The following is a 24,614-nucleotide window of genomic DNA, read 5'->3' as shown; positions in this document are numbered from 1 at the left end:
CAGTAATCTAGTCTAGAAGATACAAACGCATGAACTAGTTAGTTAGTAAGTCTTCTCTGCAAGTTGTTGTTGATTGTAAACTTTCCAATACAGCTATCGAATCTGTGCAAACCAGCACCTTATCAGGTTACCAGCGAGGAGCAGGGAAAGACCAGACCAGATAAACAGAACGGTTAACGAGACACAGATGCAGACGATCAGATGGAAACAGGAAGGTCAAACCAGAACTTTAACACAAAGACACGGCCTTCAAAATAAAACAGGAAATGTCCAACCCTGACATTCAGAGCAGAAACCTCATGAACAGTTTTGATCAGAAACCTTTTCCTGCAGAACCTGAAGGCAACACGGTGAGTTCAGGAGACACCAGTCCAGGACTGGCAGGTCTGGACCGGCGTCGGCCCGGACACGCCCCGACCCGCCCCGACCGCCTCTCATGCAAACGTTTCCAAATCAGCTGCAGTTTGACTGACAAATGTGTCGTTTCCAGACGACCAGGTCAGACGGGTCAGGAACTACAGGAGGTTCAGGAGCAGCAGGAACCGGAGTGACCAGAAACACCACGGTACCAGAACCACCAGAACCACCGGGGTACCAGAACCACCGGGGTACCAGAACCACCAGAACCACCAGAACCACCACAGCGACAGGTCAGAGTCTTCTCCTAGAAATGTTTACACATAAACTTCAGCTGATTTCATGTAAAACTGTTGAAAATGTGAAAAGATTTAAAAAAGTTTTATCAGTTAAAAAAAGTCTTCTTCTGTTTGAAAGTTGTTGTTTACGACAGAAGTGAGAATGATTGGTCCTGCTGTCGTCTCTAGTGGTCTCTACTGGTCTCTAGTGGTCTCTACTGGTCTCTAGTGGTCTCTACTGGTCTCTAGTGGTCTCTACTGGTCTCTACTGGTCTCTAGTGGTCTCTAGTGGTCTCTAGTGGTCTCTACTGGTCTCTACTGGTCTCTAGTGGTCTCTACTGGTCTCTACTGGTCTCTAGTGGTCTCTAGTGGTCTCTACTGGTCTCTACTGGTCTCTAGTGGTCGAAAGCTGGAGCTGCTAGTCCTCCGGCGTAAGGAAGCAGAAGTAAAAGGGCTCCAGGACCGAGCCCTGAGGAACCCCAGGGATCTGGGCTCGGGGAGGGGGAGGGGCTTACAAGGGGGGTGGTAATGAAGTCACATGACAGTGGGCGGAGTTAAACGTGTGACATCGTCGTCATCGTCTGCTGCTTCCTGTCCGTTTCAGGCGGAAGGATGAGTCCAGACGTCCAGCTCCATCTCCCGCTCTTCCTCCTCCTCCTCATCCTCCGTCAGGCTCAGCTGACCTCAGGTAAACCTCAAACCCCGCCCCCTTCAGGCAGTTCTGACCTCAGGTAAGCCCCACCCCCATCAAGCTATCGGGGGGTCCCGACACAGTTCATCCAAGTGATCGCCGCGGCTTTGTGGCGCTCGAAACCCGGATACTGCGTTGGTGCGGCTGATAAGAGGGGGGGCCGGGAAGACGTTGAGTTGAGGGAGGTGGTTATCAGTAAGTGTGTGTAATCGGTAAGTCCGTGAACTTTGCCCAGAGCTGCTCCTCAGCCAATGTCCTTGATGTTATCAGACGGCTCGGTCAGTTCTGAAACAGGTCCACAGATGTTCCTGAGAGGGGAGGGTTAGTGGGGGCAGAGTCACCTTGTTTACATTCCACCAGGGAGATTGTGACTGGAGCGATCGGCCAAACCGCCCTGTCAAGGTCAGATTATAGAATCAACAATTATATTGAAAGAACAGGCAGACTCAGTAATTTTCCGTCTGCCTTCAGTCTCTGGTTCATCAATGGCGACTCCAAACAGACGAATTTGTGATCAATTCCCACCAAGCCGAGCTTCCAACTTCTCCAAGGTCTTATCCATCTTACCAATGAGCTCAAAGACGCCGCCAGCCTAAGATTCTGTTCAACAATCACATCCAGCTTACGGCTTTGCTCTCCCAACGTTAAAGTCTGAGTGTTGATCACCTTGCTTGATCCTTCAGCCACGTCCGGCAGCTCTGAAAGAGCCAGAACAGCTGTCAACGACTTACGCGTTGGTCGGTAGACCAGGAATCCCCCTCCTCCGATCAAGAGAAATCCTGCTATCATAAATCCAATTATGAAGCATCTTCAACGTCCTCGACAGACAGAATCACCAAACACAACGGTTTCCAATGTTTCCAGGAATCCATTGTGTATCCAGTAAAAAACCTCCCATGGGGGCAGGAGGGCTCCCTTACCCCCTGACTTCTGGTTGTGCTGAGAGACCAGTTAATCAATTCCATGATTGTAGAGCAGGGGTATTCAACTAGATTAGGCAGGGGGCCACATCTACAAAAAGACTGTATGGAGAGGGCCGCACTGCGTTGGTGCACAAAGCAAACAGGTGGAAAATTTGGGGGTTTTCAAAATGTATTTTGCACTCAAAGACGAAGATGTATGTATATATAATACATTTGTGCTCACACTGCAAAAACTCAAAATCTTACCAGGAATATTTGTCTTATTTCTAGTTAAAATGTCTCATTTTTAGTCAAAAAATCTCATTACACTTAAAACAAGATTCATTACCAGAAAAATAACTTGTTATTTGACCATTTTCACCTGTTTCAAGTCAATTTTCACTTGAAATAAGTAGAAAAATCTGCCAGTGGGACAAGATTTATCTTCTCATTACAAGCAAAAAAATCTTGTTCCACTGGCAGATTTTTCTACTTATTTTAAGTGAAAATCTACTTGAAACAGGTGAAAATTGGTGTTTTTTCCAGTGATGAGGTGATGAGGTGATGAGGTGATGAGGTCCGGCCGGCGGGCGGAAGTGACATTAAATGCAACGATATATAAAACGATTTAATATATATTAAAAACATTAATAACTAGGTATGAAATATGACCAGGGGCCACATAAAAACTCCTGGTGGGCCGCAAGTGGCCCGCGGGCCGCCATCTATCTATCTATCTATCTATCTATCTATCTATCTATCTATCTATCTATCTATCTATCTATCTATCTATCTATCTATCTATCTATCTATCTATCTGTAGATATTTTGGTCCAGATTCAAATGTCCATGTCTCCGTCTCCTTGTCCTGCAGGATCCGGGTCCCCCCAGACCAACATGGGCCTGGATTTCCTGGTGGTGTTTCCGGAGAACATCGCCCACTACCACCCGATGGACCCCCAGAACCGGGTGTCGGTGACGGCCCTGCAGGCCGGGACCCGGGTGCAGCTGAAGACGCCCCTGCAGGAGCAGGATCTGCTGATGGACGCCGGCGAGACCCGGACCGTCTCGGTGGACCTGGAGCTGGGCGGGCGGGACCGGACCTCCGGCGGGTCCTGGACCTCCAGCGGGTCCTGGACCTCCGACCAGGCGCTCCGCGTCACCAGCGACCAGCTAGTGGTGGTGACGGCGCTGAGCCGCCGCAGCCGCAGCCTGCAGTCGGCGCTGGTGCTGCCGGTCGACCGGCTCGGCACCAAGTACTTCGTCCCGCCGACGCCCGGCGTGCCGTGGATCGATGCTAGCGCTAGCACCGCGGACGTCACCGAGAGAGGACCGTTCAGGCTGGTCATCGTCAACGGCGACCAGGACAACGCCATCACCGTCGACGGCGTCGGGGCCACCGCGCAGATCCAGCTGGGACCCGGAATGGTGGCCCAGGTGGCCCTGGAGACGGGTGGGTTGCTAACGTCAGCTACGTCGTTGCTAACGTCAGATACGTCGTTGCTAACGTCAGTTACATCATTGCAGGGACAGCGACGTAACTGACGTTAGCAGAGACGTAACTGACGTTAGCAGAGACGTAACTGGCGTTAGCAGAGACGTAACTGACGTTTGCAGAGACGTAACTGACGTTAGCAGAGACGTAACTGACGTTTGCAGAGACGTAACTGGCGTTAGCAGAGACGTAACTGACGTTAGCAGAGACGTAACTGACGTAACTGACGTTAGCAGAGACGTAACTGACGTTAGCAGAGACGTAACTGACGTTAGCAGAGACGTAACTGAGCAAAACAGTTTTGGAGGCCCTGGTACCATCTGGCCCCCCTAGGAAGGGGCCCCTGAAACACCCACCGGTTTGTCTTCTGTTCCAGGGGCGGCTCTGCGGACGGTGGAGGCCCAGGAACCCGTATCCGTCCTCTTCGGTCACCCTTGCGCCGTCCGGGTCAACTGCACCTGCGGCCTGCTGTACTCGCCCCTGACACCCAGCCCCGACCGCATCGACCGCATCGCCAACTTCCCCATCCCGCCGGCCCTGGTGGGCGACGCCGAGGACGAGGCGTCGGTCCTCTTCGCGGGGATGGACGTGTCCGAGGTCCGGGCCTACGACCCGGGTCTGTCGCTAGTGCAGGGGCCCGGGAACCCGCTGCTCTACCGGCCGGGGCTGCTGCTCCCCCTCGTCCCCGAGACCGAATACGGCGGCTGCTACCTGGTCACCGCGCCCCCCGCCGCCGACGCCGAGACCGCCGCCGTGGTGATGGTGCACCGGGGCCTGCAGGACTGGGTCCGGGTCGGGGACGGGCCCCTGGAGGACGCCGAGTGGGAGGACGTGAGGGGGACGCTGTACGTCTCCACCCGGATCGCCGTGGCGCCAGACACCACGGTCCTGATCTGGCACAAGTCGGCCACCATAGTCGTCTACGTCCTGCAGACCAAGGGAGGGTCCGTGTTCGGGAACCCGGCGCCCATGATCGGCTCCAGCCCAGGTAGGAACCGCAGTCCGTCCAGAATCAGAATCAAGTTTATTAGGTCAGCTTAGAAAACAGTTTTTGACTTTGGATACACCGGCGGCGACACAATGGTATTGAGCGCCTGTTTTTCTAAAGGGTAACACTGGAATGGGGGGGGGGGGAGAAAAATATCCTTGATGTTATCAGTCAGCTCGGTCAGTTCTGAAACAGGTCCACAGATGTTCCTGAGAGGGGAGGGTTAGTGGGGGCAGAGCCACCTTGTTTACATTCCACCAGGGAGATTGTGACCAGAGCGATCGGCCAAACCGCCCTGTCAAGGTCAGATTATAGGATCAACAATTGTATTGAAAACAGACAGACTCAGTAATTTTCCGTCTGCCTTCAGTCTCTGGTTCATCAATGGCGACTCCAATCAGACGAATTGTGATCACTTCCCGCCAAGCCGAGCTTTTTTTCTCGAAAATTTTTCTCAAAATTTCGATTTTTTTCTCGACTTTTTTCTCAACATTTAGACTTTTTTCTCGAAATTTCGACTTTTTTCGACTTTCTCTCTTCCCTCTCCAGACTCCAAGGGCTGTGTTCTGGTTCCGGAGGTGGTCCAGATCCAGGAAGCGGCCGCCAGCTGGCGGGCGTCGCTAGCGTCCTGCGCCGACCAGGACCTGGAGCTGGTTAGCTTGTCCAGCGAGACCGTCCGCCGGCAGATCTGCAGGAAGCTGCCCTGGTCCGGTCCCGGTACCGGTCCCGGTACCGACGTCCCTGAGCAGGTCTGGATCGGTATGAGGCGCAGCGCCAAGACCAGCGAGTGGTACTGGGTCAACAACGACACGCTGAGCAACGCCCACTGGGCCGCCGGCGAGCCCGGCGCCCACGACGACGGCCAGTGCGCCGCCATGAGTCTCCAGCAGGGCGGCGACTTCAGCTGGAGGGACGAGGACTGTTGCCGGGCCGTCCGGCCCGTCTGCTACCGCAAGGCCAAGATCCTGGTCCTGTAGCGGGTCGGGAGGCCCGGATCCTGGTCCTGTAGCGGGTCCAGGACGGGGAGGAGCAGCCAGACTTCCTTCACCGCCACCTAGCATCGTACCGAAGGATACCAGGGCCATGACGGGAAAAAATATTTGAGAGGGGAAGATTATTTTTATTGTGCACTTCGAGAAAAGTGGAAATTTTGAGATTAATGTTGAAATTCATTTTCCTGAAAAAAGTCGAAATGTTGAGAAAAAAGTCGAAATGTTGAGAAAAAAGTCAAAATGTCGAGATTACTGTTGAAATACAATTTTGAGAAAAAAGTGGAAATGTCGCCTTTTTTCTCAACATTTCAACTTTATTCACGAAATTTCAACTTTTTTCTTGACATTTTTACTTTTTTCTCAAATTGCATAATGAAAAAAAAATCTTCCTCCTCTAAAATATAATTTTTATTTTTATGACGCCTGGCCCTGATTCTCTTCCGTAGCATCGATTTAAAATTAAGCTTCAAACTGAATATCCGATCTTCTCTTCTCTGTGGCCTGCGGTGAGCACCACGGCCAATCAGAGAGCAACATGTCTGGCTGCTTTTCCACCTTTCTAGTTTCCTCGTCCTCCGAGATCTTTCCTGCAATTATTTTAGAGTTTGAAGTGCTGAGTTCTCAAAAGTACTTACCGTATCGGCCTGAATATAAGACGGTGTTTTCTGCATTGAAATAAAACGAAAAAGTGGGCGTCGTCTTCCATTCGGGGTCTAGACGTTATACCCATCACAACCACTAGATGGAGCCAGATATCTGTAAATGCTGAACTGAACTCCCCACGACAAAGAAGAGAATCAGGGCCAGGCAGGAGAAAAATAAAATCATATTTTAGAGGAGGAAGATTTATTTTTCATTATGCACTTCGAGAAAAAAATCGAAATGTCGAGAAAAAAGGCAAAATTTCATCATTCATTTCATATTTCAACATTAATCTCGAGATTTCGACTTTTTTCTCGAAGTGCACAATAAAAGAAATCTTCCCCTCTCAAATATTTTTTCTCCTGCCTGGCCCTGATTCTCTTCCATAAACTCCTGTCACGAAGAATAACAATAAAAATAGCGGTAAGAAAGAAAAGAGAAGAAAATGAGAGAAGAGATAACAGAAAATGTAGAAACGTAGTTTCTCCAATGTGGAGAAAAGTGTGTGGAAGTTCGGCAGGTGAACCGGCAGCTGAGGAGAAGTTATGATGAAACTTCAACATGATGGTTTAATGAGGCAAAATAACAGGCTTTTTCTCTACAATATATTGTTATAATCATTTGTTTTAGATTAACTGTCATTATTTTCTGTATAAAAATGGAATTTGGTTCAAAAAGTCTTTTTTCAAACTTGAGTCTTGAAAAAGAGGCTCGTCTTATAATCAGGTCGTCTTATATTCGGGCCGATACGGTAATGGATCAGTGTGATTGATAACCCTGATCAAACCCCGTCTGGCTGCTTTTCCAGTTTCCAGTTTCCTCGTGTGACGATCAATCAGGTTGATCTCGTTCAGACTTTTACTGCCATTATTTAGAGTTTGAAGTGCCGAGTTCTCAAAAATACTTATCTGTAGTTTGTTCTGTCTCGACCGTTTATGGGTTTTAGTTTTAGTCCAGTTTAAGTTAGAAATCAGTAAACCTGAAGAATCTGATCTGGACTGGTCTAATCTGATCTAGTCCGGTCTGATCTGGATCTGGTCTGATCCGGTCTGTCTATTTTAACCATGTTTGTTCATGTTGAAGGTGAATTGATTAAAACTGCAATTAAACGTGTTTGACGTGTAAGAACTGATGTTTCTTGTTTCTTGATTTCCTGCTAAATATTTCACAACGGAAACATTCTCAAGAAAAAACATTTTATTTTCATAATTACAACCAGCTGGGTTTTGGATGTTGATTTTCCTGATATTAAAATGATCTTTGGGTCCATGAATGCAGCACATGAAATCATTCATCAATAACCATCAATAATCACAACAATCACTTCTGCTGATCAACTAAAACACACGTGTGCTTTTATTCCTGCTGAGCAGCCGCTTTTTCCTGGTCCTGGACGGGATGGAATAGTCTGATTGTTGTACTTTAACGCAAGTGCGACGACTAGGGATGGGAATCCAGAACCGGGTCTTGTTGAGAACCGGTTCCCAGTGTTTCAATTCCTTGGAATCGTTTGCCTTTTTTACAAACGATTCCCTTATTGATTCCAGTGGGCGTGAATGACGTCACCAAGCACGTTACGCAACGTGCGCATTCGCGCCCAGCAGGAAAACACGGGGACAAAGCGGCATAAACCCTTGAAAGTTTGGTTACATTTTACCAAAAAGGATGAAAACGGCGACAATTCTTAGAATGTGGACATTTTACCAAAGGGGGGAAACTGTTAGGACTCGGGAGAGAGGAGTCAGCCGGCGTGTGGTAAGGCTGATTTAAAGTTATTCTATGCAACTTCCTAGAGCTAGCAAGATTTGAAAGTGGCGCTTCCTCTAAGCCCCGCCCCCCCCGCCCCCACCCACGAGCGCTCCGTCCAAAGCCACGCCCCCACAAACACGAACGCGCATACGATTATTAAACATTTTGGACAGCACATTTACAGCAAAACTACCAGGGGCAGGGGGGGGCTGTGCCCACCCAAACGTGCATCCTGCCCACCGGCGTCTCCATCCCGGAGAGCGCCGGTGCGGCTGACAGAGCGCTGCGGTGCACTGCAGGCTCTAGAGCCACGGCTACGGCGTAGCTGTGGCAACAGAACCGGCGCTCTCCGCTCTCGCCGTGATGGAGACGCCTCCATCCCCACGGACCCCATACAGCTTCCGAGCCGGAGCTGCTGCAGCTGTTCATGTGTCCCCGCGGGCTGCTGCTGCAGGAGCTGCTGCTGGGCAGAGAGTCCTGCAGCAGCCGCAGCGGACTAACGGCTCTGCTCCCCGGTCACACACAGCGGGACCGAGCCGCTCTGGAAACTACTGGGCTCCGTGGCAGAGGGGAGGGAGGGGGTTACACTGGGACACTGTGAGCCCAGGACGACCCGTGAGAAGTGGACACGGGGGGGTACCATGGAGGAGCCCCAGGCTGGGGCGTCTTAAGACCTCACTTATATTTTTTTGTTCAAAGATATAAAATAGTTTCTTCTCCTTTTTTCCAAATGAGAATCGATAAAGAATTGAATCGTTAAGCAGAATCGAAAATGGAATCGGAATCGAAAAAATCTTATCATTCCCATCTCTAGTGGCGGCACTAAGCAAGTGCGGCGTTGGTATCACCATCATTGATTAACAAGTTGATTGATTAATTAATTAAAGTGTGCAGATCTCTATAAAAGCAGAGTTTGCTGCTCGGGAGTGTTCAGATTTGCCAGGAGGGAAAGACATCAGCAGTCCTTAAAGAAACAACGGTGTGGGAGTTCGTTTAAACATTCCTCACATAAAACTTGGTTGGACCACAAAGAGGTCGTCTCCAGACGTGTGCAGCCGTGGGTGCGTTGCCATGGCTACAGTTTGATGAAGAGCACGCCGGTAACCACGGTGAAGCCCAGGAGCATCATGGCCACCTTGGGGATGCGTCCGCGGCGGTGGGAGCCGGGCGAGGCCAGCTCGTGGGGCAGGATCTCCATGAAGGTGATGTAGAAGAAGGTTCCGGCCGCCAGGCCCTCCAGCGAGCAGCGCGCCAGCTGGTGCTGCGGCGACGTCCTGGTCTCCGCCAGGCCCACGCCCAGCGCGATGCCCAGCGGCGTCATGGCGGCGAACAGCAGCAGGCAGCCGGCCGCCACCGCGCGGCGCAGCCGGCCCTGCACCAGCTGGAAGGTCAGGCTGAAGGAGATGACGCCCTTGTGGATCAGCAGCGCCAGGCAGATCTCCAGCACCTTGTCGGCCTCCTCCAGCAGGCCCACCGCCAGGCCCTCGAACACCGAGTGCAGCGACAGCGAGAACACCAGGATGAAGGCCCGCAGCGCCGACTGGGAGCCCAGGTCCACGTGGAAGTGGCCGTCCGAGTCGGCGGAGGCCCCGCGGCGGTGGGGGCGCTCGCTCCCCTGGACGCCGGAGTCCATCAGCGCCCGCTGCTCCTCCGGGTACGAGGGCGGCCCGTCCTTGAACTCCAGGACGATCTGCTCCAGGACCAGGACCAGGAAGAAACCCATCCCCACGATGAACTCCGGCAGAGGGAAGACGAGCTGAGGGGAAACCAGAGGAGACGATGTCAGACACTAGAGACCCACCGATCGGGATTCTGAGGGGCCGATCTCCAAAATCACCATCTGCTAATCACCGATCACATCCTGAAATCCATACATTCTTCAATATTGTTGTCTCATGTACGACACTGACATTGTATTATTAGGTATAACAATTAGGAGGTGAGAAAGTATCATGAATTGTTTTATTTCAGGCTGAGGCAATATGCCATATTTCCCTCCAAACCAGGGGTGTCAACTATTTTCTTGGCGGGCCGGATTTGACCAATTTTTTTCTCGCGGCCGCACACTCAAAATAACAAAAACGGTGCGGAAAATGTTTTCTCTAATTCTTTTCTTTTTTACTATTGTTATCTAATCCAATATCAGTTTAGTTAATTTTAAAGGAAATATCACTTTGTTTACACTGTAATTATGTAAAATATATTTCTTCAGGATCTTTTCTTGAAATTTCTCTTTTTTTTCAAATTATGTATAAGATACTTTTAATATCATTTTACAAAGATAAACAGAAACAAGTATGTTTTTTTTTATATTTTGCTTTTTTATAGGAAATTTAATTAAAACCAATTTAATTTACGCCAGTGTGCCGAAAAAGTCAGCACTTCTTTTTTAACTGTTTTACTTTGTCACTATCCTCGTATTCAAAACTGAAATTCTCTGAATAAATATCTTCTATCATCTTTTTTAGCAGTGATATTTTTCCTGCAAAAATATATAATAGTAGTCAGTTAATAAAAATAAACCACCGTCTACAAAGAAATAAAATCAGCAAATGCATTCTAGAAAACAAAAAAAAATGTCAAACTGCTGTATTTGTGGAATAACGATGGATTTGTAGAAGAAATATATTATGGGATATGCTGCGATTCATGGCAATTATTTATGCCTTCCTTTTTAGTAAATTAACATTTCGTTTTTTTGCGTTGGAAACTTCTCGCGGGGCCGCATGAAAATCTATCTCGGGCCGCACATTTGACCACATTTGACACCCCTGCTCTAGAGACTCTTAGAGACGACTTGGACTCATGTAGCTACTAGCTTAATCTTTCCTGTGGTAATAAATGTGTGAACAACACAACGTGCACCAACACAGATGCTGTATGTTTGTGTACAGTTATTTTGTTTATACTCGGGCAACTTCTCAAATAGTTTTATTTATGTATTTTGTTTCATACTCTAAATCCTAAATGCACTAGTTTTTAAAAGCTAACTTTTTTTTTTGTGAAAAGGTTAGATGAGTTTAGGCTTCAGTCTACACCTTTTGGTCGAAATTTAGCTAAAATTATAAATATACACATATATATACCAAAAAAATTATATTTTTTGTATTACACTGATGATTTACACCTGTACTTTGGGTTATTTGTGTTGTGGAAATTGAAAGGACCAATAAACTAAACTAAACTAAACAGACAACAGCAGACATGTTACTCTCTTAGAGTTGATACAAGTTGTAAACTATAAACCTTAGTTTTCAGGTGGAAAAAGGGATTACATCTTAAAATAAAAATGAATTATGAATTATTATGGTTTGTGTCCGTGTCTGTGTTTGTGGGCGTGTCAGGGGGCGTGTCCGTGTCCGTGTGCGTGTGCGTGTGCGTGTCTGTGTCCGTGTCCGTGTGCGTGTCCGTGTCCGTGTGCGTGTCCGTGTCTGTGTGCGTGTCCGTGTCCATGTGCGTGTCCGTGTCCGTGTGCGTGTGCACGTGCGTGTCCGTGTGCGTGTCCGTGTGCATGTGCGTGTGCGTGTCCGTGTGCGTGTCTGTGTGCATGTGCGTGTGCGTGTCCGTGTGCGTGTCTGTGTGCATGTGCGTGTGCGTGTCCGTGTCCGTGTGCGTGTGCGTGTCCGTGTGCGTGTCTGTGTGCATGTGCGTGTGCGTGTCCGTGTCCGTGTGCGTGTGCGTGTCCGTGTGCGTGTCTGTGTGCGTGCCCGTGTCCTCACCTGGATGCCGGCGCTGCTGAAGGCCTGGGTGATTCCCTGCAGGTAATCCGGCAGCAGGTCCAGCAGGCAGGTGGCCAGGAACACGCCGCCGCCGAAGCAGCTGGTCAGACTGAGCAGCCGCCGCCGGATTTCTGGGGAGAGGAGGGTTGATGAGATGAGATGAGATATACTTTATTGTCCCCGAGGGGGAATTTGTTTTGGGCAAAGGTGCCAAAGTGCATACAGCGTCTTTTTAAAACATGAGACAAACAATCAACAACAGCATTTCGGCAGTTCACAGTTCATCATTGTAAAAATTCAAGTACTATCAAAAGATCAACAATAAAAACCCCAGTTATAAATCATCATACAAGAGTACTATCAAAAGATCAACAATCAAAATCCAAGTAGTAAAACATTGTACAAAAGTACAGTAGTGCAAAACACACAGATACAAAAAGTACAGTACTAGGGGCTGCCCCTATGCACCCCCCGCTCCATGCCCCCCCACTACGGTAGGAAGGGTGAGGGGTTGGGAGGGGGTAAGAGTGAGGAGGGAGGGGGATTAGGTAGGGGTTGGGCAGTGGGGGAACATGGAGCTGAGGGAACACAGGCACAACCCCCAACACAGCATACAAAAGGGTTGCTGGTTCAGAACCCAGTTCAGAGCCCGGGTCATGGATCCAGACCTTTGTTTCCTCTACCAACCACTAGCGTCCGCAAAAATACTGTACATGATTTGTGCTGTTTTTGTAGTATTTGTAGTTTTTGTAGTATTTGTAGTTTTTGCAGAGGTGTTTAGTAACGTAGTTACATGTACTTCGTTACACCACTTAAGTAGTTTTTTGGAGGATTTGTACTTTACTTGTGTTTTTTTTAATCAGGACTTTTACTTTTACTTCACTACATTTAAAAGTTAAAAAATATAATTTAACTTCGTTACTTTGACATTTGCCACCTCGTTACTCGTTACAAATTAAAATAATCAAATAATTATATTTTGCAAAAAAGACTATTCTATGCCACATTTCATTCACCTGAAAGTGAAATAAAAAAAACAAGCAAAAAAAAACAACACAAGTACATTTAATGTGAGCTACTTTAAGACTTTAACTCATTTATATTTTTGTACAAATATTTCTGGGCTCATATCGGGACTTCCAGGTCAAGATTTGAGAGGGTATTTCTTTTTTTTATTTATATCTACACGTTTTAAGGTGCTAATATGTATATATGATACGGGAGCAAAAGCTACTAGTGTGTAGGACAGGAAAATGCGTTTTTGCACTTTGTTTTGAAGAGCTTGCTGCTTTTTTTTTCTTTCTCTATAGCAGCTGTCTTAGTTGGGGTGGGTGGGTCGGGGGGATATGTCACTGCCAGAAACTTTGCATTAACTCTTTTCAACTCATTACTTAATGTGGGTCACATTCAGCCTCCTTTCCGTTTTCTTTTTTTTTTGCCTAATTCATTGTGCTCACCTCCTAATTTTTCTTCTTAAATATTATGAATAGATACTTGAAGCTGGTGAGCTGGAATGTTAAGGGTCTGAATCACCCTGTTAAAAGGAAGAGGATCTTCTCACATCTAAAACACCTTAAAACAGAAATAGCCTTTCTACAAGAAACTCATATTCGCAGTTCTGATAATAGCCGCCTGTTCCCGAGGTGGTCAGGGCAGGGATTTCACTCCTCCTTTCAAGCTAAGGCCCGAGGAGTTTCAGTTCTGATCAGTCAGGATGTTTCATTTGAGCAGCACAATGTGATTTCTGACAAGTTTGGTCGCTACGTGATCGTCTCTGGGAAATTATTCAATACATTGGTCGTACTTGTGAACGTTTATGCCCCTAATTCAGATGATGCAGTCTTTTTTGAACGACTGTTTTCACTGCTCCCTGACCTTAATACATATTCTCTCATACTGGGTGGTGATTTTAATTGCTGGCTCGAACCAGTCCTAGACCGATCCTCTACCAACCCCGGCACAGCAAGTAAGTCAGCCCGTCTTATTCAGGCGTTCCTTTCTGACTACGGTGTTTGTGATGTGTGGCGTTCTTTACATCCATGTGACAGAGAATACTCCTTTTTCTCACAAGTGCACCACACATACTCGAGGATTGATTATTTTTTTATTGATAATCAACTGATTCCCCTGGTTCATTCCTGTGCTTATTAGAGCATTGTCATTTCCGACCACGCTCCTGTGGTAGACAGACAGTGGCGATTCAATTCAACTCTGCTGTCGGACAGAAATTTTGTTAAATCAATGGAAACGGAAATAGCCTTTTTGCTATCCACGAATATGACTCCAGGAATGTCTAGTCTAACTGTCTGGGATTCCCTCAAGGCTTATCTCCGGGGACAGATTATATCCTACACTGCTAGGGTGAGGCAAAAATCTTATAGGGAGCGATCAGACCTTGCCCGCCAAATCAAAGAGGTCGATGAAGAATATTCTCGGACTAAATCCCCAGATCTTTACAAAAAGCGGCTAGAACTTAAAACTAAATTTGACCTGCTTACCACTCACCCAATTGAACAGTCACTTCTGAAAAGTAAAACCAGGTTTTATGTCTATGGAGACAAATCTGACAAATTATTAGCCAACCAACTTAAAGGCTCTAAGGCTAAACAAAATATTTCTAAGATTCGATTACCAAATGGCCATGTAACTACAGATCACTTACTCATAAATGAAGCATTTAGGGACTTTTATACCCAGCTATACACCTCGGAATCTCAGACTGATCGAGATGAGATTGCAGACTTTTTAAATAGTCTTAGTATTCCCAGTCTTTCACCAGATCTAAGGAAGACATTAGAAGAACCGATATCCCTGATGGAGATAACTCGAGCCATTTCTTCACTGCAGTCGGGTAAATGTCCTGGCCCTGATGGCTTCCCGGCGGAATTTCTAAAGAAATTTTCTAATCTGCTTTCCCCATTGCTATCTACAGTTCTTTCAGAATCCTTCAGCCACGGTTCCCTCCCTCCTTCTTTTTCAGAGGCCTGTATCACCCTCATAGCTAAAAAAGGGAAGGATCCTACTGAATGCGCCTCCTACAGGCCCATCTCCCTCTTAAACACAGATGCTAAAATCCTAGCTAAAGTCCTAGCCCATAGGCTGGAGAATGCCCTCCCCACAATTATATCTGAAGACCAAACTGGCTTCATTAAAGGTAGGCAGTCTTACTTCAACACAAGGCGACTGTTCAATATTATCTACTCTGCCTCTGAGGCTATCCCTGAATGCGTTGTCTCTCTGGATGCGGAGAAAGCATTTAACCGCGTCGAATGGGATTATCTCTTTGCTGTGCTGGACAGGTTTGGTTTTGGTCCGAACTTTGCTCTGTGGATTAAACTTCTCTATTTGTACCCAACAGCCTCAATTCATACTAACTCTCAACGGTCAAAACCATTTAATCTGCATCGTGGAACCCGTCAGGGGTGCCCCCTTAGTCCCATGCTTTTTGACATGGCTATCGAACCGCTTGCCACAGCGCTCCGATCTTGTGAGGATGTGTCCGGTATCTGGAGAGGTGGCAGGGAACATAAGGTCTCGCTTTATGCCGATGACCTCTTGCTTTTCATCTCTCACCCTCTGGCCTCATTACCCCCTGCGCTGTCACTTCTCAGTCAGTTTGGGAAACTCTCAGGCTATAAACTGAATCTCAGCAAAAGTGAGCTTTTCCCTACCAATCTCGAATCGCATGCTTTAGACCTTTCCAATTTTCCCTTTAAAATCGTAAATGACAAATTCTCCTATTTAGGCATATCTGTGACAAGGAAACACAAAGACCTGCTCCAAGAGAATCTTATCTCATTGTTAAATGAGACCAAACAAACCCTTACACAATGGTCACCCCTGTCAATGTCTCTTGTGGGTCGCATCAATTCAGTTAAAATGACCATTTTACCTAAATTTTTGTACCTCTTCCAGACCTTACCACTCTTTATTCCTGGTTCTTTTTTTCAGTCCCTTGACTCAGTTATATCTTCATACTTATGACGGGGTAAACGGCCACGTTTGAACAAGACTCACCTTCAAAAATAAAGTCTGCAGGTGGTCTGGCCCTCCCAAACTTTCGTTATTATTATTGGGCTGCTAACCTGCGCTGCCTTGTATTCTGGTCCTTCTACTGCGACGGCGCTGACCGCCCTGACTGGGTGGCGATGGAGTTACATCCAACTGATGACCTGTCAATTCCTGCCCTACTCGGCTCCTCACTTCCACTTCCTTCACTTAAATCAATCAAAAACCCAGTGGTTAAACATTCTCTTAGAATTTGGGCCCAATTTAGGAAGTTTTTTAGCTTTCACAGCTTCTCTCTTCTTAGCCCCATTGTATCAAATCACTTTTTCAAACCATCCCTTGAGGACCCCACCTTCCAGGAATGGCACAGGAGGGGTATGAATCGTTTTAGAGATATGTTCATAGATGGCACCGTGGCATCTTTTGAGCAGTTAAGTAGTAAATTCAGCCTTCCAAAATCACATTTCTTTAGGTATCTTCAGGCTAGACATTTTGTTCTTTCCCAGACACCCAGCCCTGGTGCATCGATAGGCTTGACCACAGTTGACAAAGTTCTTGCCACAGACCCATTCAAAAAGGGGCTCATTTCGTCTTTCTATGGCATGTTGCTGGATCTTAGGAGTGCCCCTACAGATAAACTCAAAGCAGCATGGGAGCAGGACTTAGGGCTTCCCTTATCAGAGGATACCTGGGAGTCCATACTCAAACTGGTTAATACAACCTCCCTGTGCGCACGTCACTGCTTAATTCAGTTTAAAGTGGTACACAGGGCTCATATTTCCAAAGCAAAGTTATCCTCCATGTACCCAGATATTAGTCCATACTGTGTAAGATGTAAAGTAGCAGAAGCCTCTCTCATCCACATGTACTGGTCCTGCCCATGTCTAAACAAGTACTGGATGGAAGTATTTCATACTCTCTCTCTGGTGCTTAAAATCAGACTAGAACCAAACCCACTGACTGCCCTGTTTGGGGTCATGGAGGGAGGAAGGAAGTTAACCACTGCACAGGGGCACACTTTGTCTTTTGCCTCCCTTTTGGCTCGTCGGGCAATTCTGTTCAGGTGGAAGGATCCCTTCCCTCCTACTCGTGCACAATGGCTGGAAGACATCATGTCCTGCTTAAAACTGGAGAAAATGAGATACTCGCTTCAGCAATCAAATAAGTTCCAGAAAGTGTGGGGACCCTTTCTAGAAGCATTCCAGACCCTGTGAATTATACTTCATATTTCTTTTGTATTCCTAGTGCAGGCTTTCGATGTTAGAGTGACCTCATATTGTGATTAGTAATCTGGCAGTGACATGGGAGGAATTAGTTTGGTCTGTAGTTTGTTTTTGTTACTATTTTATATTTTTTCATACTGTTTAATTGTTTTTTATATTTTGTACACTGGTGTATGCTATGATTAACATGCCCATGCCTACTCAAAATATTTGTAATTGACATTCAGCATTTCACCCTTTTTTTTTTTTTTTACTTTGTGAAAATTTCAATAAAAAGATCTTGAATTAAAAAGACTTTAACTCAAGTAATTTTCTCATGGGTGACTTTAACTTTTACCAAAGTCTTTTTCAGTTATGGTATTTCTACTTTTACTTAGTTACTTTTTTCAAGTACTTTATAAACCTCTGAGTATTTGTAGTATATTATAGTATATACACACGTGGACAAAATTGTTGGTACCCCTCAGTTAAAGAAGGAAAAACCCACAACCCCTACTGAAATCAATTGAAACTTACAAAAGTAACAATAAATAAAAATGTATTGAAAATTAAATAATCAAAGTCAGCCATTACTTTTGAATTGTTGATTAACATAATTATTAAAAAAAAAAACTAATGAAATAGGGCTGGACAAAAATGATGGTACCCATAACTTCATATTTTGTTGCACAACCTTTTGAGGCAATCAATGCAATTAAACGATTTCTGTTTAGTTTTTTTTAATAATTATGGTAATCAACAATTAAAAAGTAATGTCTGATTTTGATTATTTAATTTTCAATAAATTTTTATTTATTGTTACTTTTGTAAGTTTCAAGTGATTTCAGTGAGGTTTTTCCTTCTTTAACTGAGGGGTACCAACAATTTTGTCCACGTGTGTATGTATATTTCTGCATTACTTGTGTTTTATTTTGGCGGTTTTGTCACAGCTTCCTTCTTTCCACCTGACTAGCGGTTTTTCCTCTGACGTGACCGGATCAGAAACTGCAGCTTCAGGAGGTTCAGAATCATTAAAGTCTGAACTCTGGACTTATTGTTCTTTTAAAAGTGTCTGAGCAGCAAAAACATGTGAAAAAACCTGAAACCTGGTGAACCGACCCTGAAACCTGGTCCTGGTGCCCCCCCGTCCCCCCGTCCCCCCCAGAACCAGGACCCGACCCTGAAACCTGGTCCTGGTGCCCCCCCGTCCCCCCGTCCCCCCCAGAACCAGGACCAGACCCGTCTTCAGCCGGGCCTCCAGAACCGACCCGGTGTTGTAGACGGGCTCAGACCGGGTCCAGGGAACCCGGTCTGATCCGGGTCACATGACTCAGACAATAACGACTCTATAACATTCAATCAATGATCTGTGGAGCCTTTACTGTTGGTGACGCGGCAGAAGTTAAGGTTAGTTAAGGAGCCGCTGATTGTGGGGGGGGGGGGGGGGGGGGACACGGACACGACGGCTGCCGTGTGTGTACGTGTGTGTACGTGTCTGTGTATGTGTGTGTGTGTGTCCGTGTACGTGTCTGTGTGTGTGTGTGTGTACGTGTCTGTGTGTGTGTGTGTGTGTGTGTGTGTACGTGTCTGTGTGTGTGTACGTGTGTGTACGTGTCTGTGTGTGTGTACGTGTGTGTGTGTGTGTGTGTGTGTGTACATGTCTGTGTGTACGTGTCTGTGTGTACGTGTATGTCTGTGTGTGTGTACGTGTCTGTGTGTGTGTACGTGTGTGTGTGTGTGTGTGTGTGTGTGTACGTGTCTGTGTGTACGTGTCTGTGTGTACGTGTGTGTACGTGTGTGTGTACGTGTGTGTACGTGTGTGTGTACGTGTGTGTACGTGTGTGTGTGTACGTGTATGTGTGTGTGTGTCTGTGTACGTGTCTGTGTGTACGTGTGTGTACGTGTGTGTACGTGTGTGTGTACGTGTCTGTATACGTGTGTACGTGTCTGTGTATGTGTGTGTGTCTGTGTATGTGTGTGTGTGTGTGTGTGTGTGTGTGTGTGTGTGTGTGTGTGTGTGTGTGTGTGTACGTGTGTGTGTACGTGTGCGTGTGTGTGTGTGTGTATGTGTGTGTGTGTGTGTGTGTGTGTGTGTTTGTGTGTGTGTGTGTGTGTGTGTGTGTACGCAGTGGCGTGCACAGACATTTTGGGGGGCAGGTGCTCAGTGCAAAATAAGCACACACGCAGCGTGTGGAACTTTTTTTTGGTCGCTAAGCAACTTGCAACAAATATGTACGTGATGCGCGCAGGCACATACTGCTCTGCGCCGACTCTGCGCCCACCCCGGCGGTGTGCGTGGCGCAACCGTGTTCTAGGTGAAAGCCGCTTTGCACCCTGTTGCGCGCCGCCGAGCTCGGCGCAAAGCCCTGCGCCAAGCTCGCACATACACAATGAATGGGAAAGCCGGCGGCGGCGGCTGCCGCTGTGCACAGTCCTACTAGCGTCTGCTGGACCGGATCCTCGATACCAGGTCCTCGGTACCAGGTCCTCGGTACCAGGTCCTCGGTCCCGCCCCAGACTCACCTGGGTCGGCGCTGCAGCGCCCCGTCCCCCGGACCAGGCAGAGCGGCGCGGCGCCGCACAGCAGCGTCACCGTCAGCAGCACCACTAGCGCTCCTAGCTTGATCTCCAGCGCCGGCACGTCGGCCGGGTCGAGCCGCGGGTTTCCTCCAGGGGGCCGGAGGAAGGAGGAGGCGGAGTCTCCGCCGGGAGGAAACATCTTTGAGAGAGTCCACCGGACGAAGACCAGTCTGTCAACACGGACACAAGGACGTTATGAAACATCCGTCTACAAAACATCTGGCTAGAAACATCTGTTTACGACACGTCCGTCTACTAAACATTTGTTAACAAAACATCTGTCTAAGGCTCGTCTGTCTATGAAACATCCTTCTACGACAAGTCTGTTTACAAAACATCTGGCTACGCAATATCCGTCTAAGACATTAAGGGCCAAATCCACAAAGAATAGATTGCGCCCGCAAATAGCGCTGTGAATTGCGCCGCATTTGCGCCCGTAATTTGCCCCGCTTTAAGGTCCTGTTCACAAAAGATTTTGCTCTAATGATATACCGGCGCAAACACGCCCATAAAGTTTTGCAGCTGAGTGCAATTTTCCCTTGTCTGAGTAGGTGAGCGGAGCCGTTTCCAGCAGGCCCGGTTCTACGAGGGTGCATCAGCATCAGCATCACCCTCAGTTTATGTGTTTGCTCAGTTGAAAAGACGAGAAGAAAACTGACAAACGCGCGCTTGTTAAGCCTGATTTATGGTTCCGCGTTAAATCGACGGCGTAGCTTACGGCGTAGGTTACGCGCCGACGCGCACCGTACGTTCGCGTCCCCGCGTATCCTACGCCGTATGCTCTGCGTTGGTGCAACGCGAAACCATAAACCAGCCAGTGTCCAGCAGTTTCCTGCACCAGCAAGACGCTGCTCTCTGCTGCAACGTTAACACAAAGTAACAATGGATATTCGGAAGTGGTTCAAGCACAAGGACGCAAGAAAGTTTACAGGACTGTCTCAGAAAATTTGAATATTGTGATAAAATCCTTTATTTTCTGTAATGCAATTTAAAAAAAACAAAAATGTCATCCATTCTGGATCCATTACAAATCAACTGAAATATTGCAAGCCTTTTATTATTTTAATATTGCTGATTATGGTTTACAGTTTAAGATTAAGATTCCCAGAATATTCTAATTTTTTGAGATAGGATATTTTAGTTTTCTTAAGCTGTAAACCATGATCAGCAATATTAAAATAATAAAAGGCTTGCAATATTTCAGTTGATTTGTAATGAATCCAGAATGTTTGACATAAGCTAATGACATGTCAAATGTTAAGAGGCTGTGATCATTTACGCACAAGGCACAGCACCGGTAACTTCATTAACACCGGATCGGGATCAGATCAGGATCAGACGGTAATTCATGTTCTGTGTTTTGCTACACACACCTACAGGTCAGCTGTTAAACACACACATTCTAGATGTATAAGTGTATATTAGGGCTGGGCGATATGGACCAAAAGTCATATCTCGATATTTTCTAGCTAAATGGCGATACTCGATATATATCTCGATATTTTTTCTGTGCCTTAATTGGGGTTTCCCCCAAAGCATTATAGCATAGCATCTCTGTTAGCATCTCTGTTAGCATCTCTGTTAGCTTCATTTTTTCTGAGGCAAACCCTTAAAAAAACAGTCAGTTTTAATACAAACCTCGTGCCAAATGTCACACAGGTTCCTTTATTAACAGAGGTCTGCACAATATCAACATGTATAAAACAAATAAAATAAAAATAAACTGCCTGCATATATAGAATAAAAATGCTTCTTGAATAAAATAAAACAAATATCCCTTTCCTGCATAACAATTAAATTAAAATACACTGTGCAATTAATACACAGTATTATAATAAAAAATAATTAAAAAAAAAAAAGAAAAAAAAAATTTAAATCGATATAAACGATATTGTCTCGTACCATATCGTGTTTGAAAATATATCGATATATATTAAAAACTCGATAAATCGCCCAGCCCTAGTGTATATGGTGGAATTGTTTGTAAAAAATCGGCCCCTTATGGATGAATCCTGAGCTCCGTCCTGTTATTTTTATTTTTAAATCCGAGATAAGTCCACAACCTCACTTGATCTGACTGTGTACAGTCATGTCTGACTGTAGATGTCACCCTTAATATCATTCAGTATCACACAGGCTTGAATGATATTGAAGAGAGAGAGAAACAGAGAGACGGGGAGTGAGGAGTGAGTTTGCAGCAGTTAATACACGCTTCGAAAAGACGGTATTTGCTCCACTATTTTTGCGTGTGGCAAATAGTGCTGGCCTTTGTGAATTAGACGGTTTTTGCAATGAGACTTATTTGCATAGAAAGGAATGTATGAATATTACCTCATTTACATGCATGCAAACGGCACCGGCGCAGACTGCCACTATTTGCTTGGCAGCGCAGTTTGTGGTGCAATTCGCCCTTTGCGGGTGCTTTGTGAATTAGACGCTCTCTTTTTGTCTCATTTGCACCGGTTTAGCGGCCGCAAAAGCTGCGCAATCCTTTTGTGGCTTTGGCCCTAAGTATTTTTACGACACGTCTGTTTACGACACTTTTGTCTACGAAACATCTGTCTAAGACACATCAGGCTACGAAAAATCTGTCTGCTAAACATCTGTTTACGAAACATCTGTCTATGTAACATCTGTCTACGAAAGAAACGTCGTTAATTACAATAACCTGAAATCTCACACGTTTGTTTAGTTTATATTTTCTTTCTTGTAAATTTGAACATTTTTAAAAAGTTTGAATTTCTGAGTTTTATTTGTTTTAAATGTTGAATCTTTGAGCTCGATGGAAGATAAAAATATCAGATCATTAAGTTATTTGAGCCGCCCCTGCTCCAGAAAAGAACTTTAGTTGCTGTTTAAACCTGTAAACTTAATTAAACTCCAGAACCGGGTCCGTCCGGACCTGCGGGTCCAGGTCCAGGTCCAGAACCCGCGGTTCTGATGGTACAGGGACGGTAAAGGATGTTAAAGTCCACTTTTACTCCGTTTTTACTTCTGCTGCTGCTGACGTCACGCGAGAACCACGTGACCGGCCCGGACCAGGTAGACCAGGTAGATCCAGGTCTAGACCTGGTACCGGGTCTAGCGGGTCTAGACCGGGTCTAGGTGGGTTTATCTGGGTCCACCAGGTCTTACCTGCTCCGCAGCTGCAGATTCTACATGTTGTCGGGAAACGGTGACTCAGATCAGCTGACCCAAACAGTAAAGTTAAAGAAACTCACTTCCGCTTTTCACAATAAGAGCCGCTGGCAGCTCCAGGTTCACGAGAAAACTAGAAAACTAGAAAACTATTTTCTAGTGAAAAAGCAGCTCTAACAAATGTTATAATAAATCACCCGTCCCTTGAAATACGGAATTGTTACGTAATTGAGAATTAAAAGTTCCACATTGAACCAATACAGACACATATTATGCTCTTATTTATTGATAATAAATTGTCATAATCTACAGGTGAAGGTCGGAAAATGTGAATTTAGTGCAAAACTTAATTCGTAGTAAATTCAACTAAAGGTGAAACAGATATATTATTTCCCACTACATGCAAAGTGAGATATTTCAAGCCTTTATTTGTTATAACTTCACCTTTTAAGTTGAATTATTGAAATAAATTAACTTTTACACCATATTCTTATTTTCCGACCTTCACCTGTAGCTGTATTTATATATTTTTTTTTATTTATACAGTTTTAATACTTTATTATTACTTAAAATAATTTTCAGTTATTTATTTATCATTATTAATATTATTTTTGTTGAATTGTATAATGTTTTGTCCTTAAATCCAGAAAAACTTCCTAGCAGGTCGACTGTAAATCTGTTTCTCGTTCCATCCAGATGCTTAGTATTTTTATTATTATTATTATTATTATTATTATTATTATTATTATTATTATTATTATTATTATTATTATTATTATTATTATTATTATTATAATAACAAATATCCTGTAGATGTAGATTAACATACAGAAATAATATGATACTTAATGTAAATGTGTCACTGATTCCTGTTCTACTGCACCTTAATAAAAATAATATCATATAATATAATAAAACAATATAATAAAAATATTTATTAAAAACTAACATGATCTCAGGCTCAGATCAGGATCCAGATCAGATCCAGGATCTTAGACCAGATCCAGAATCTTAGAATAGAATAGAATAGAATAGAATAGAATAGAATAGAATAGAATAGAATAGAATAGAATAGATAGAATAGAATAGAATAGAATAGTAGACTTTATTGATCTCCCAGAGGAGAAATTCAGTCGTGCAGCCAAAACACACACACACACACTTTATACAAACACATTTAAAATAGAAATAACCAATACATAGCTAAATAATAAAAAGAGCAATATAAAAAGTAGAAAAAGACTATGTAAAGAGAGAAGAAAATAGTAAACACCAAAAAAAATGGATAATATTTACAAAAAATGTACAAATATTTTAGACCAGATCCAGAATCTTAGACCGGATCCAGGACCCGGATCCTCCAGGGGGCGGTGCTGGTTCTGGTGCTGGAACTACAGGAACTACTGAAGAAGAGGAGGAAGAGCAGCATCATCTTCATCACTCTGGACTTTACTGTTGTGGTGACGCGGGTTCGAGCCCGGAGCTGGTGGATCTAGTGGACCTGGACCTGGACCTGGACCTGGACCTGGACCTGGACCTGGACCCGGACCTGGACCTGGACCTGCAGGGGGGACCGTTCTGGTGAAGAACCGGACCGGAACCAGCCTCGTCCAGGACCAGCTGTAAGTACGAGGGGAGATCCGGCTGGTCCGGACCCGGATCTGGACCCGGATCTGGACCCGGATCTGGACCTGGATCTGGATCCTGGTCCCGGATCTGGACCTGGAAGGTCCTGCAGGATCCTGGATCCAGACCTGGATCTCTGGACCCGGATCTGGACCTGGATCATCCTGGAAGGTCCTGAAGGACCGGACCAGGATCTGGATCCAGGACCCGGATCTGGACCTGGATCATCCTGGAAGGTCCTGAAGGA

The 24,614-nt window shown here is 45.6% G+C and overlaps 3 protein-coding genes across 10 annotated transcripts in view; 2 read left to right on the top strand and 1 right to left on the bottom strand.

The window, feature by feature from the left end:
- Positions 1-266: 266 nt before the first annotated feature.
- Positions 267-7,442, top strand: LOC133440806 (uncharacterized). Its single transcript, XM_061718130.1, has 6 exons — positions 267-350; positions 491-650; positions 1,240-1,323; positions 3,103-3,681; positions 4,100-4,711; positions 5,261-7,442. The coding sequence occupies exons 1-6, from the start codon at positions 267-269 to the stop codon at positions 5,686-5,688; spliced, it is 1,947 nt and encodes a 648-aa protein (XP_061574114.1). The 3' UTR covers positions 5,689-7,442.
- An 82-nt stretch (positions 7,443-7,524) lies between these two features.
- On the bottom strand, positions 7,525-22,804 carry LOC133440557 (zinc transporter ZIP1-like). Its single transcript, XM_061717870.1, has 4 exons — positions 22,739-22,804; positions 19,547-19,773; positions 11,814-11,944; positions 7,525-9,850 (listed from the first exon to the last, which is right to left on the bottom strand). Exons 2-4 carry the CDS (start codon positions 19,740-19,742, stop codon positions 9,170-9,172), a joined length of 1,008 nt encoding a protein of 335 aa, XP_061573854.1. The 5' UTR covers positions 19,743-19,773; positions 22,739-22,804; the 3' UTR covers positions 7,525-9,169.
- A 1,363-nt stretch (positions 22,805-24,167) lies between these two features.
- Positions 24,168-24,614, top strand: part of creb3l4 (cAMP responsive element binding protein 3-like 4) — a 9,946-nt gene continuing 9,499 nt past the window's right edge. For 5 of the 8 annotated variants that reach the window (XM_061717856.1, XM_061717850.1, XM_061717853.1 and 2 more), the window contains exon 1: positions 24,169-24,363. The gene's annotated coding sequence lies outside the window, so the exon portion shown is untranslated. Of the gene's footprint in view, positions 24,364-24,614 lie in introns of all 8 variants that reach the window. The other 3 variants (XM_061717857.1, XM_061717855.1, XM_061717852.1) reach the window with 1 other exon arrangement.

The sequence above is a fragment of the Cololabis saira genome, chromosome 3 (genome assembly GCF_033807715.1).
Source record: "Cololabis saira isolate AMF1-May2022 chromosome 3, fColSai1.1, whole genome shotgun sequence".
NCBI classification, from domain to species: Eukaryota; Metazoa; Chordata; class Actinopteri; order Beloniformes; family Belonidae; genus Cololabis; species Cololabis saira.
Note: the sequence above shows the minus strand (reverse complement) of the source record. Positions and strands in the feature narration are given on the sequence as shown.

What these genes read in the sequence shown, in the direction of transcription:
- LOC133440806 (XM_061718130.1), top strand. Translation starts at nt 267, where the DNA reads ATGTCCAACCCTGACATTCAGAGCAGAAACCTCATGAACAGTTTTGAT. An exon ending in CAGAACCACCACAGCGACAG is followed by an intron (nt 651 to 1,239) that starts GTCAGAGTCTTC and finishes TGTCCGTTTCAG; the next exon opens with GCGGAAGGATGAGTCCAGAC. An exon ending in CCAGGTGGCCCTGGAGACGG is followed by an intron (nt 3,682 to 4,099) that starts GTGGGTTGCTAA and finishes CTTCTGTTCCAG; the next exon opens with GGGCGGCTCTGCGGACGGTG.
- LOC133440557 (XM_061717870.1), bottom strand. Translation starts at nt 19,742, where the DNA reads ATGTTTCCTCCCGGCGGAGACTCCGCCTCCTCCTTCCTCCGGCCCCCT. An exon ending in GCGCTGCAGCGCCGACCCAG is followed by an intron (nt 11,945 to 19,546) that starts GTGAGTCTGGGG and finishes TCCTCTCCCCAG; the next exon opens with AAATCCGGCGGCGGCTGCTC. An exon ending in TCAGCAGCGCCGGCATCCAG is followed by an intron (nt 9,851 to 11,813) that starts GTGAGGACACGG and finishes GTTTCCCCTCAG; the next exon opens with CTCGTCTTCCCTCTGCCGGA.